Source organism: Rhipicephalus microplus, chromosome 1, assembly GCF_043290135.1.
Source record: "Rhipicephalus microplus isolate Deutch F79 chromosome 1, USDA_Rmic, whole genome shotgun sequence".
Classification (NCBI taxonomy): domain Eukaryota; kingdom Metazoa; phylum Arthropoda; class Arachnida; order Ixodida; family Ixodidae; genus Rhipicephalus; species Rhipicephalus microplus.
Genome location: NC_134700.1, coordinates 254465244 through 254478531, shown reverse-complemented (window position 1 = coordinate 254478531; position 13288 = coordinate 254465244). Strand labels below are relative to the sequence as shown.

Here is a 13288-nt window from a genome sequence, read left to right as displayed (position 1 = left end):
TATTTGGGTAGGACAGTTTTGCTGCATTATCACTGGCATTGGCCACAATGTGACACACTGCAAAATCTACTGTAAAAACAGGTTTTGCATGAGCAGTATAGTATAGTTAATGACACTTTTGCATGATAAAAGCACACTCAGTGGACTTAGTGATTTCTGTGATTATGTTTAATACTTAAAACTTCAATACAGCTCTTATTAAATTCTCATTAAAGCAGCAGTTTTCTAGCCATAACTAAGCAGTATTGTTAAATGAAATCGTATTTATGTGTAAAATCATGGCATATGCAAGACAACCACGAGCAACTAAACATTATATAGAGTTATAGAAATCCTAGGAAATTATATATTGGCTTCCTTCCTGATTGATATGTGGGGTTTAACGTCCCAAAACCACCATATGATTATGAGAGACGCTTCCTTCCTCATGGAGGCAACATTTAGGCCCCACTGTTATGTATGTTATATAAAGGTCCTTTGCCTTTCTCCACAGGAAACATGTGCAGCTGCAAGTCCGACAACTGTGGCTCCTCATTGACTTATAAGCTTTCTAGTGGTATGCTAATATCTAAGCTTTTCAAAATTTTAACGGGACATCGTCTAATATTCAGTTTAGTAATAAAAAAAAAGGACACTCACCTGTAATGTGAAAATGTAATTTTTCGGAAAGATTCTTCAAACAGTCTTCATTATTTAAGCAAAAGATTGTGGGAAATGGATAGCAAAATTTCTCTGTAAGACATCAAGATCTGCCTAATTAAACACCATTTCACATTAAAATGCAGAATATTGGTGGGGTATTAACTATTGATAGATGTAGCATGTATGCAGTGTCATCAGTTTGAATAGAAATATTGCCACAGAGACTAATTACACTATCCGATATTATGAAAAATCAGCGTCCACAGTCTTGTGCGCACTCCTGCTTGTGGCCGCACGACTTATGCCTCTTGTTCTTGGCCACGAGTCAGTGTGGGTTGGAGCTGCGAAGAAGGCGTGTGGACTCTCATTTTTTTTTTTTGCACATAATTTTCAGGGCACAAGTTCGCCCATAATAAACTAGTTTTTGGTGTTTGTTTTCTTGGACCCGTTGCAATATGTCCCCAAACGTACTTCATAGAAAAATGGCTCCATCTCCTGCGACCATTCCAACAAAAGGCAAAGCGCTTTTCTTTGTGCTGTCATCACCATGATTGGGACACATTTTTCATTTGGTGGAGAAGGTACACGCAAATAATATAAACTGCTGGTGTTACCATATTATGCGACATGCAGTAGCGATTGACTCCAGACTAATTTTGACCACCTGGATTTGTTTAATGCATGTCTAAATGTAAGCGTATAAGCAGACTGCTAGTATATTTCGACTAGCCATTTCTCCTGTGACATCCCTTCATTCAAATTTCATCACTTCATCGTTTCGTTAAGTTTAGGTCTTGTGTAACTCAGTGAATTTCTTGTGCAGTCTGCTTCGATAATGCTGTTGAAGTGAAATGTTTTGAATTTTTAAGGAAATTGGTACACCATAAAGTGTAGTTGTCTAAGTTTGCATATAGGAAACTGGCCTGTATCTCATAGTAAAAATTGCTGTTTTCAAAAGAACTTCAGCTATGGCAGAGTACTTCGGCCTCAACACAGAGTTTGTGGGTGAAGACGGCAAAAGCCTTACTCTGATAGCTTAATTTATTGAAGATATGTATGTACCTATTAGACACCCTTTCTATGGCCCTGTGTACTTATGTTCTCCTGTCTTGTGTAGACAGAAACACATTTCAGTAAGGGCACGTCCTTGATCCAAAGTGAAGGCTGGACAGGCGAGCGTGATCAAGTGTCATTTTATGCTCTCTGTGCAATGCAGAAAAATTTGCTGGAGGACAGGCACCTGGTGTGCCATCCCCTGGCTGCATTCGTGTCTCACACTCAGTGCGCGCCTTGAATTTTTTGAGGGGTTGGACTCTGGCCTCCTCCACGACTACGCTGATAAACTTGAGTGCGACTTTCAATGCGCGCTCATGTCAGGATTGTTTCTCTGGGGAACAGTTGCAATTGGTTGTTTTAGAATATGGTATACAAAGCTTTCTGTTAGTGTGCGTCGCTGCTACACATGCATCATATGCTACCTTTCCACACACCCACGATTAGTGATGTAAATGGCGTACGTACCCAGCAAACGCTATTGTTGCATGTCCGACACCAAAACTGCCCAATGAGAATGACTCAGTCAGGGGCACTCCCGAAGGACCTAGGTTTAGCACGTGCTTTCTCTTGCCTGGGAGAAGCTTCGGACAGTCTCGGATTATGTGAGTTTTGATGGTCACGTGCAGGGCATAGGCGGAAATTTTTTTCGGGAAAGGGGGGGGGGGGGGCACTTTTTTGGCCGCGTCATTAGTACCGTGGACTGGACAAGCGCTGCCTTCTTGTGTCATTTTTACCTTTCGGGGATGCGCATCAAATCAATAAAATGTGGGCCGTATAGATCTTAACGCATCTTTTGAAGGTGACTTTATGGGAATGGTGGTGTCACTTAGGAATTGCACAAGCACATCACAAACACTGTGTCAGGTCATTTGTTATGTCATGTCTTTCAAACAATGATGCGAGGTAATTAGATCGCTCGTGCACACACTCGCGACGAAAAGTCAGTCGTCACTCGTTGGGGCGGTGCAGTCGCAGCAGAACGTAACCGCCCGCTCTTCGAAGACCCACTTTTCGCGAAGGTCTTGGGGTAGACTGTCGGACGAGGCGCGTTCCCCTTCGCACACTGGCTGGGCGGTCAGGCGCCTTAGCACGTTGACGGTGAATGCGCGGCCCTTGCACTCGAAGTGCGTGAACCAGCACGACTCGCCCTTGCAGCGCACCGTGCGAAGGTACCTCGGAAAGCGGTCTTCGCCCAAGTCGAGCCACTCCATACGAGATTCGCAACCCCAGGGCTTCTTGTCGTCGTCATGACGACGCCGGCGGTGGGAATTTTCATGGCTACCTTGCCGCGACGTTGCTGCTGCCGACGTTCCGTCACGCTCACCTGTCCAAGGGAGCTCCTTTCCAAGCGAAGACGACGACTTGCGGTGCTTCTTCGGCTTTCCGTTTGCTTTCCCGTCGACGACGGCTTGCGCTCTGAATCTGTTGTACGTATTTGCATGACCGTCGTTCACGAGGTCTTGAACGAAGTCGGGGTCTACGCGGAAGCTCGGGTGAGCCTGCGGGTCGAGGTTCGCGCGGTCGGCGTGAGGGTCGTCGCTCTGCCACACGGATTCCGTGTGCCGGGGATAGATGCGTACCGGATCCTCTTCCTTCGGCGGTTTATCTATGGACATGTAACGCGCGTTGAACGCCGGACCCAGACGCTCACGAAGCTCTTCCACTGGGGTCGGGGCACAGCCGTTCTTGTCAGATGCTCCTGGTCCCAGGGACTGGAGGAGCGCGGCCGCCAAAAGCACGGTGCGCACTTGCGAAAGCATGACGGTCTCATGACAGTAGCGTCGACGGTTCGCGCTGATTTCCAGAAGTCAGCTGATCAACGTAGCGTCCCGCGCTCGTGTCTTATATTCCAGGCGACGATTGCGTAGCGATCACCGGTTATCAAGAATAAAACGATCCGTTTCTTGTAACGGGCGCGTGATGGTTCGCTGCCGTCCGCTTTTGCACCTGCGCTGAGGCCCAGAGTGAGGGCACACCATGGCTGAAGGGAAACGACGATTTTACTCGGAAGCGAGCAGTGTTTGCCGTCTCGCTGGCCCAAAGCCAACGAAGCGGGAACGGTGGTAGTGGTTAGAAGAAGTCCCCTAATTTCTGCAGCCCGGTTGGGAGAGAGGGAGAGGAGAAAAGTGAGCAACAATTGGGGGAGTCGGAACTGCCCAGAATGCGTCAACAATGCCGCTCTTTATTCGCGAACAAAGCAGAGGTCAGGCGGGCGCTGAGGAACTGACAAGTAGAATGTGCGCCGTCCCTAGCTGCCCGGCCTAAAACTAGTTCAACAACGTGGCTTGAAATTCTGTGTTTGCAAAAGTGGAGAAGTGCGTATCGCAGTTTGCTTGGTGTGTCAGTGACATGCGCAGCCACTATGCCGAGCGTGCTTCTAAAAAAAGCATGTTTACAGCGTGGTCATGATGCTGTTTAACTCGCGTTAATTTATGCGCTTAGTCACCACAGAGTTCAACTTGAAGACATAGACCGAGTGATCTTGCATTTCTATTACAGTTAAAGTTTATCAGTGTTGCAGATGCAGATGAAAAATAGGATGGCTTAAATTAGCTTTCGCCTTTCAGAACGTGAGACAGCGCGTCTATAGACGGGACAAAAGGTTTCATACTGTTGTGACTGGCACCAGAGCTGACGAGGGAGCGGTGCTCTTTGGATCCTCAAACAAGAAGCCGACTGGCAGGCTGCCTATGACCGCCAGGCATTGTCCCTCCTAGCCGGAGGGTGAGACGTCGTATCGCCACGACGCCGTAAGCCGTTCGAGAGAAGACAAGAAATACAGCATCTTCCTTGGAAGAGACCGTGACGGCCGCCACAAATCGCCCCGCTAATTAAGCGAGCAGTTCGGTGGACCCTTTGAAGTATGCTGTCATGAGCTTGGGACCCCTCGACCACTGGCACACACATGACGAGAAAGAGCCCCGCTGGCACCACCTTGGGTGGGGGGGGGGGGGGGGTTAAAAGGGAAAAAAAAGAGAAAAGTGAGCCTTCTAACTGCCTGCTTCAGGGTGCGACACCTCAACAGTAGCTGACAATGGATGGGGGTGAGGAGGTATTAAAAGGATAGGATTAAAGGTATATATACCGGGTGTTCAAAATTAAGCTTTATGATTTTTTTAAAATTAGGCGCTCGAAGGCACGTGAGAACCACTTGTGCAAATAAGTTAAGCGGCCAGGGGGACAGAAAGTTAGATGATAATTATCGCTGTCAGCAGCCCAATTAACTAAAATTTAATAATTAACTTTTTACTGGCTGCGGTAAGTTGGCATGTTTATATTGAAAAAATGTAGGCAGTGGTGTTTGTACACAGTTTCAGTTGGAAGATTTTTTCTAGCACGCCTGTGTTCCGAGATATCCGGCTCCAAAGTTTAATTGTCTTTCGCACGATTACGCATGCAAGAGGGTGAGGGTCCGCGCAAAGCTCCTCCCTAAAGTGACGCATCTGTTGCGTGTGGTGTTTAGTGTGTGAAGAGGGTGGAAGCGTAGGCATAGGTGATAGCAATTACCCTTGCCCTCTTCGGCCGGCGAAATCAAAATGTGACAGCGCGGTGCGCCATGAGCCTTACGCATGATCCTGATGAACGCGATAACAGGAGACCATTTTTCGCGACGTTTTTTCGTGACTTTAGATCACACTGAGACATCTTCTTGTGAACGCGTTAGCAGGACCGTCCTGCACTAGGGTGCCTCCGGTTAGAGCACAGCGTCTCTGCATTGAAGGTCTACCAAGGAAATCCACGTGGAGTCCTTTCGAGCTAATATGGCTGCTTCTGGCGTGAGGTATTCTACCAAAGTAAAAGTAGACGTGGTGCTTGCAATGGCTGAAATGAATGGCAACGCTTCGTTAGCAATGGAGCTTTACGCGTCTCGCCACCCACACCGTCCCCTTCCAACAAGGCCCACTTTCACAAACCTGTTTCGACGCTTCTGCACAACAGGCTCTGTCCACCTTCCGAGACGGACCAGGAAGGCAATCGTCGATGAAGACTTTGAAATCGACGTTGTCGCGTGCGTAACCTCGATGCCAGAGCTCAGCATCCGACAGATTGCCGATCAGTGCGGTCGCAGCATCGGAACAGTCACAAATGTTTTAAGAAAGCACAAGTTCCATCCATATCACGTTTACCTTCATCAGGACCTAAATGAGGCGGACTTTGAAAGGCGAGTTGACTTCTGCAATTGGGGCCTCATCAAAACTGATCAAGAAAATGACTTTTTGCACAGAATAATTTGGACTGATGAAGCTCGGTTTTGCCGAAATGGAAGTGTTAATCTTCACAACGCCCATTATTGGGCACAAGAAAACCCACACTGGCTGAGGCAGCACAAGCATCAAGTTCGCTGGAGTGTGAATGTGTGGTGCGGCATACTCGGGGACAGGATCATCGGACCTCACTTTTTTGAGGACAACTTGAACGGAAAGATGTACACAGAAGAAATATTAGGTGTTGTCATTGATGATCTTGTCTGCAGTCTTTCCCTGAATGACCTGCGCCAAGTATGGTTTCAGCACGATGGAGCACCACCACATTTTTCTACCAGGGCGAAGAACTGGTTGGACAGACGTTTTCCACAACAGTGGATTGGGCGCGCAGGAGCGATGTTTTGGCCACCAAGATCACCTGACCTTTCTCCGCTCGACTTTTTCCTTTGGGGCTACGTTAAAGATCGAGTTTACGTAACAGAGCCCAGCGATGTTAATGACATGAAGGACAGGATAACATCTGCCTGTGCGAGTATTCCTGCAGAAGTACTGCGCCGAGTCATCGAGTCGACGCGACAGCGGTTCATGCTTTGCGTTGCTGCCGAAGGCAGGCATTTTGAACACTTTTTGGGGCATTGACGTCTTGAGAGGTGAAGAGTTTCGATGAGATTTGTGCATGACCGAAATATGCTTATGTAGCAGCAGGAAATATGCGTTAGCAAGGATAAAACTGTTTCAGTTATTATTGGTGGAGTTGTTGCTCTTGTTTCAATAAAAGTTACAGTACTCGGACATCAGCAGTCACGCTATTCGCGTAGCCCAGGCAACGACCACGCATGCTTCTCTAGTGATTATTACGCACGCGCACTGGCATCCAGATTCTCCGCTCGCACCATTATCTCGGCATGGTATCTGCCACTATCGTTAGAGGCTCTGCAGTTGCGTGTTACGACACTGGTTGCAAGCGTTCTTCGATTTTTGATTTCGACGGCCGAAGAGGGCAAGGGTAATTGCTATCACCTATGCCTACGCTTCCACCCTCTTCACACACTAAACACCACACGCAACAGATGCGTCACTTTAGGGAGGAGCTTTGCGCGGACCCTCACCCTCTTGCATGCGTAATCGTGCGAAAGACAATTAAACTTTGGAGCCGGATATCTCGGAACACAGGCGTGCTAGAAAAAATCTTCCAACTGAAACTGTGTACAAACACCACTGCCTACATTTTTTCAATATAAACATGCCAACTTACCGCAGCCAGTAAAAAGTTAATTATTAAATTTTAGTTAATTGGGCTGCTGACAGCGATAATTATCAGCTAACTTTCTGTCCCCCTGGCCGCTTAACTTATTTGCACAAGTGGTTCTCACGTGCCTTCGAGCGCCTAATTTTAAAAAAATCATAAAGCTTAATTTTGAACACCCGGTATATAGAGAGAGAGATGCGCTGAGACAGCGAGCGAGGACATATGAGGGATAGGAAAGATGGAAACACGATCACAGGAGTCCGAGGACGGAGCACCACTTGCGAGGGCTCTTGTCGGCGTCACGAGATGGCGTAGGGTAAGTCCAGTAGGTCAGAGTTACGCTGTCGTCGGAGATCGGCGTCAGGGGATGACGTAGGGCCAGTCCAGTCGGCCAGAGCTACGCTGATGTCGGAGATCGCGAGGGCACAACCGGTCGGCACGGAATCCAGCGAGCGAGTCCTCGCCACCTTGGACTGCAGAGTCACGCCTCAATATTGGGCGTTCACGTGGGCCGTGCATGCTCGTCCCCATCGCCAGTTGTGTGTGATCTGTGATTGGACAGCAACCTCTGCACGTGTTCCGTGATCTATAGGGATCTGGGGAGAACATACCCTTTATAATGAGCCACCCGGCTCATTCGAAGGAGTACCATGTAGAGGAACGCCAGATTCAAGAGCTCGCCATGTAAGAAAGAGCTCGTCCTGCACGAGAGCTCACTATGTACATAATGTAAATAAACCTTCTTCAAGTCTCTCTTCCTCCTGCCTCGACAACTTCCTCCCGTACCTCTGGTGCCTGCAAACCCCGGTCGTAACAACTGGTTGGCAGCGGTGGGATACGCCTCAGCGACGGAGAACGACATGGACCGGAGGTCAGCCGAAAGCCCAGGAATTCGGCGGGTTCGAAGCAGCGTACCGCGACCGCAAGTAACGGGGTGAGTGCCTGGCTTTGTGTTTGAGATATATCGAGTCTTTTAGCCTAGATCCGTTAAGAGATAGATATAACCAACAACTGCCTGGCCACTGTGGTTGTTATCCCGGCACAGAGCAGCACTGGATTATCAGAGCAGGTTAAGCAGGAAAGCTTAGATAATTCGATAGGAACAAGTTTGTGCTTAAGCTCGTAGTCTCCGCTACGGCATTTGCCAGGCTTCAATTTTTCCAGACCCAAAATTGAAACGCTGGTGGGTTTGTGTTTTGTCACAGCTGAGCCAAAGCAAAGCAGTATAGTCATGAACCTCATGAGATTAACGAGAGATAACCTGCTAAACCTGTGTTGGGGTCATGACCTAAATTTTATCGACGATATGCTTGCATCTCAACTCCGTGAAATAATTCTCGAAAGCAAAAGCGAAAAGGCGGATATCGAACACTTCGGGAATATGTATTTAATAAATCAGGAAGAGGAAGAGAAGCGCAGGCGGAACAAAGAGGAAATCGAGCGCAGGTATAAAGAACACAGGAAGAAGATGCAGGAATTAGATGAGAAGATGGAACGGATGCATCGTAAGGTGGTGACATTGCAGCAAATACGCCAAACATCCGTAGATGTAGCGCACGAACGGTGTTATGTAGCGGCGGTGCCTTTTGAGGCCGAAGAGAAGGCTATGGTTGAGATTCTAACCCGTTCCGAGGAAAAAGAGCTCGCGGTCAAAGCAGCGTGAGGGTTTTGTGGTGGTGGAAACGGAGTTAAGATTAACAGAGCGTTCCATCAGAAATGAACCTTGCAGCCCTTTAGACGATGTCGATGAGCGTCAGAGGTGGACGGAAGGCTCCGAAGTTGGCACCAAGGAGTGTGCCAAACGGAGAAAGTGTCCGAAAAACTGAAGCGCAGCAAAGCTCGCGATCAGCGCGGCGCGTTTGACGAGGACCTTCAAACGGCGTGGCGGATTCACGAGGAAAGGCCCGTTGTCTTCTCTGACTGGCTTGAATCGCATGTGTCTGAGCGGCCGGAGTGTACAGAAAAGAAAAGCGCAATCTACGCGGCCGCGGTCAAACGATGAACTGATAGGCAATCAGAACTGTTCGCGCGAGGCAGCGGAGGAGCATATCGATGATGAAAAACGTCAGAGTGGGACGAAAGGCTCCCAAGTCCGCGCAAACAAGCGTGCACAGAGGAGAAAGCATCCGAAGGGCAACAGTAAGGCAGAGCTCGCGATGAGAACAACGCGTTTAAGTAAGGGCTTCAAACGGCGAACTTAAATAACGAGAAAAGCACCGTTGTCATTTCTGACGGGTCTGTATCGTATGCGTCTGAGTTGCCGGAAAAGAAAAGCGCATCGTGCGTGGCAGTGTTCCAATGATAAATTGCTAGGCAATCATCAGGACAGTGCGCGTGAAAGAACTAACAACCATGTGGGTGCTGATGAGCATCAGAGGTGGGCGAAAGGCTCCGTAGCCGGCACTAAAACAGGTGTGCAAAACGGAGAAAGCGTCCTAAAGACAAGCTGGCAAAAATTGCGACGCGTTTGAGGAATGTGTTCAAATGGCACTTAAAAGTGGTGTGGCAGCTTGGGCTAGTTGGTATGGCATGACGATAGTTATAGCGCGAGAACAGAATGACGGCACAGAGACAAGAATCACACGAAGGAGTTGGAAGTTAGCGCTCGTGTCCTTTTTGTCTCTCTGTCGTTGTTTTGTTCTCGCGCTATAACTATCGTTATTGTTCAAATGGCGGAGTGAAATTGCGCGAAAGTTGCCGTATCGCAAGCAAGGAAAAGAGAAGCGGGGAGCAAGGAAAAGAGAAGCGCATTGTGTGCGTAAGTGGTAAGAGGGAAAGGAACCCTTCCGTTGTTTTCACGGCGACTTGGACGGGGTGCGGAACACAAAGGTCGGTGGGTTTCACGAAGTAGCAGGAAGAGACGACGGCAAGTCTGCTTCGAGGAACGTCTCGGGGTTAGGTAGCAAGGCGACTCACTTATACGTGTGTTCTACACCTCGCTTTCCAGAAGATTGTTCCGGGTGCGAACACCACGAGTTCGACTCAAAGTTGTTGAGAACAGCTGTTAGCTTCTCAAAAATGTTGACCGCGGACTGTTGAAAGGAATGTTTTGTTTGTTTACTTTAGCGATTTTGTAAATAACTAGTTTTAACTTTGTTTTGTTTCCGCTCTATTGCTTTGGTAGCCAATGTGCGTTGTATATATATATATATATATATATATATATATATATATATATATATATATATATATATATATATATATATATATATATATATATATATATATATATATATATATATATATATATCGGAAGGATAGTGACACGCATTGAGCGAGTTGCAGGGCTTAAGAAATGAGCTCCTTCAAAATAAGGTGACGACAGCTGACGGAGAAGAGTCTATGGCGTTTCCGTTGCGTGTCATGCGTGGACACAGGGAAATATCATGTTAGTGTACTACTAGTTAAATGGTGACTACGTTGTAGTTGAGATCGAAGCCGCAGAGAAAAGTCTAGCACCTATGACGGTAACGGCAGGTTCCAGAATGAACTGAGTTTGACAACTGCGAGTGTTGCTACGCTAAGAGAAGAGGCCGACGAAGGCCAGAATAAGTACAACGAGTTGCTGTACAAAGGTTTCATCTAGCGAAACAGCTAAGATAGCTTTAGAACAACTGGCACAGACACAGTGAGGCTGTGGCGGTTTGAGTTTGTTTTGGGTCTTCGAATGTGCTCTTTAAGTATGTCGGCTACTAAATAGTGTTTAGGTAACCCATTTTTGGTTTTGTCCAGTTCTTGAACGTTGTACGTTTTTCTAAGGTAATCGTTGTGCGATTCCATAAACGACACGCATAGGAGCTTGTGTAGTGGTAGATACGTGTAATTGAGCAGGGGCGACGTTATGAACTACGTACGACTGAGCGCAGAGACGCAATGATATTCTTTGCGAGTTTTTTTTTTTTTTTCAGGGATCATGCGAAAGTTTCTTCAGTTCATTCATTGTTTTGTTCGCATGTGTACGGTGGGGAAGAAAAGCTATAGTTCGTGAGTTTATGTGTATGCTTTGTGAAAGTAGTAACTGCAAGGGAAAATCAAGTAGTAGTTCATCCAGGCAGGAGCACTGTGACGTGCATTTGTGGATGTGGATGTTTCTGATGCAGGCGCAGCATGGCAGTTGTCTCTTCGTCAGCTCTGAGGGAACTGACGACTAGCTTTGGCGGCACAGAATTTTGGGAACCAAAAGATAGCTTGAGGCAAAAGGCTTTATTTTATGAGTATGGGGCCTGGTGGGTTACAGCGGATTACTCAAGCTTGCACACTGGTATGCCACGGGGAGCTCATCACTTGACAGTTAGATTTCTTGAAAGCAGTTAATAGGACGATTATTGTCGAATTGGGATTGGGAATTTCGGCGAAAGCTCAGAGAAACGTTCCGATTGCTGCTTTGTGCTTGATACTACTGCTTAAGGAAGGTTGTTTTGTAGAATTTTGACGACTCGATGTGTCTCAGTGCGGGCAGGGTGCTCTTCCGTGCCTGTGGTGGTATGTATGAATGCTTTTCTTAGAAGAAAGCCACAAGGAGAGCGGGAAAGAGTCCTTGGCTGGGCGTCATCGGCAGTGGCCTGGAAGACGGCACCACACAACGACACTTCGGGCAACCTGTGCAGCTGGTCACCCTCAGGTCGAATCTCCCGCCGGCGGGCGAGCTGTTGTGACTTGCGCCAGAGCAAACGAGGGACCGGCGCTCTTTGGGTCCTCAAACAAGTAGCTGACCGGCCGGCTGCCTATGACCACCAGGCGTTGTCCCTCCTAGCCGAAGGGTGAGACGTCGGGTCGCCACGACACCGTAAGCCGTTCGAGAGAGGACAACAAATACAGCATCTTCCTTGGAAGAGACCGCGGCGGCCGCCGCAAATCGCCCCGCTAATTAAGTGAGCAGTTTGGCGGACCCTTTGAAGTATGCTGTCATGAGCTTGGGACCCCTCGACCACTGGCACACACATGACGAGAAAGAGCCCCGCTGGCGCCACCTTGGACTGCAGAGTCACGCCTCAATATTGGACGTTCACGTGGGCCGTGCATGCTCGTCCCCCTCGCCAGTTGTGTGTGATCTCTGATTGGACAGTAACCTCTGCACGTGTTCCGCGACCTAGGGATCTGGGAAGAACATACCCTTTATAATGAGCCACCCGGCTCATTCGAAGGAGCGCCATGTATAGGAATGCCAGATTCGAGAGCTCGCCATGTAAGAAAAAGCTCGTCATGTACGAGAGCTCACTATGTATAAATGTAAATAAACCTTCTTCAAGTCTCTCTTCCTCATGCGTCGACAACTTCCTCCCGGACATCTGGTGCCAGCAAACCCCGGTCGTAACAATACACAGCGCTGCCGTGTATGTGTGTACACATACGCATAACTATGCACACATAGTCGCGGTGTTTCACTTACGAAATGGCCCGCCAACCATCTTTGTTCGCCTTTCAGTCGTCTAGCAATGTATATGAAGGGCATTTCTATTTTTTCTTTTGTCGTTTCTGTTAAAACATTTGTGCCTTTTAATTCCATGTCCTCCGTTTTCCTCTTCACTTTCTTTTGGATCTTTTAAACTTCTACGCCCCTTTCACAACGAAACATTTATCACGATATTCAGCCTGTTGGCTGTGAATATTCCATGTGTATCCGAAACTAACTTCGGCACGAAAAATCAGGAAGGGGGAAGGAGTGTGCGCTCAGGCGTGCTCGGAGTTCCCCTTCTTATGCGCAGCGCGTGAAAGATCAATATGTTTTTTTTTATTTTTCTGGTGCGCTAAAGCAGTTGTGCTGCCGAAAATCGAAATGTCGGATGAGAGCAGAACGACAGGCTACCACGGTGCTGTGTTTGGCTGCGACAACTATCGAAGGCACAGAAGGCTGGCAGCTGAGACATGCGAGGTGCACGGTCATTCGAAATGACTTTAATTAGGTCGCAGACCTTCTCCGATCAATATGTTATTATATGTGTTGTCTGTTCTCGTGGCCGTTTCTTTATTACACCAGTTCTGGTAAGGTACTGGTACACTTCATCACCTGCAGCAAAGAGAAGCAATGTCAAAGCTGACGCTTAATACGGAAAATGTTTCACCCAGAATTCTTTCGTTGTAACATCAACATCCCCCGTTTCTATGCAACAGCACATGAGACCCGGACAGCCGCGGT

The 13288-nt window shown here is 47.9% G+C and overlaps 1 protein-coding gene across 1 annotated transcript; it reads right to left on the bottom strand.

Annotated features, from left to right (window-relative positions):
* Positions 1–1817: 1817 nt before the first annotated feature.
* Positions 1818–3692, bottom strand: trk (trunk). Its single transcript, XM_037412845.2, has one exon. It carries the CDS (start codon positions 3456–3458, stop codon positions 2640–2642), a length of 819 nt encoding a protein of 272 aa, XP_037268742.2. The 5' UTR covers positions 3459–3692; the 3' UTR covers positions 1818–2639.
* Positions 3693–13288: the final 9596 nt, after the last annotated feature.

Coding starts and splice junctions, on each gene's coding strand:
- trk (XM_037412845.2), bottom strand. CDS start 3,458: ATGCTTTCGCAAGTGCGCACCGTGCTTTTGGCGGCCGCGCTCCTCCAG.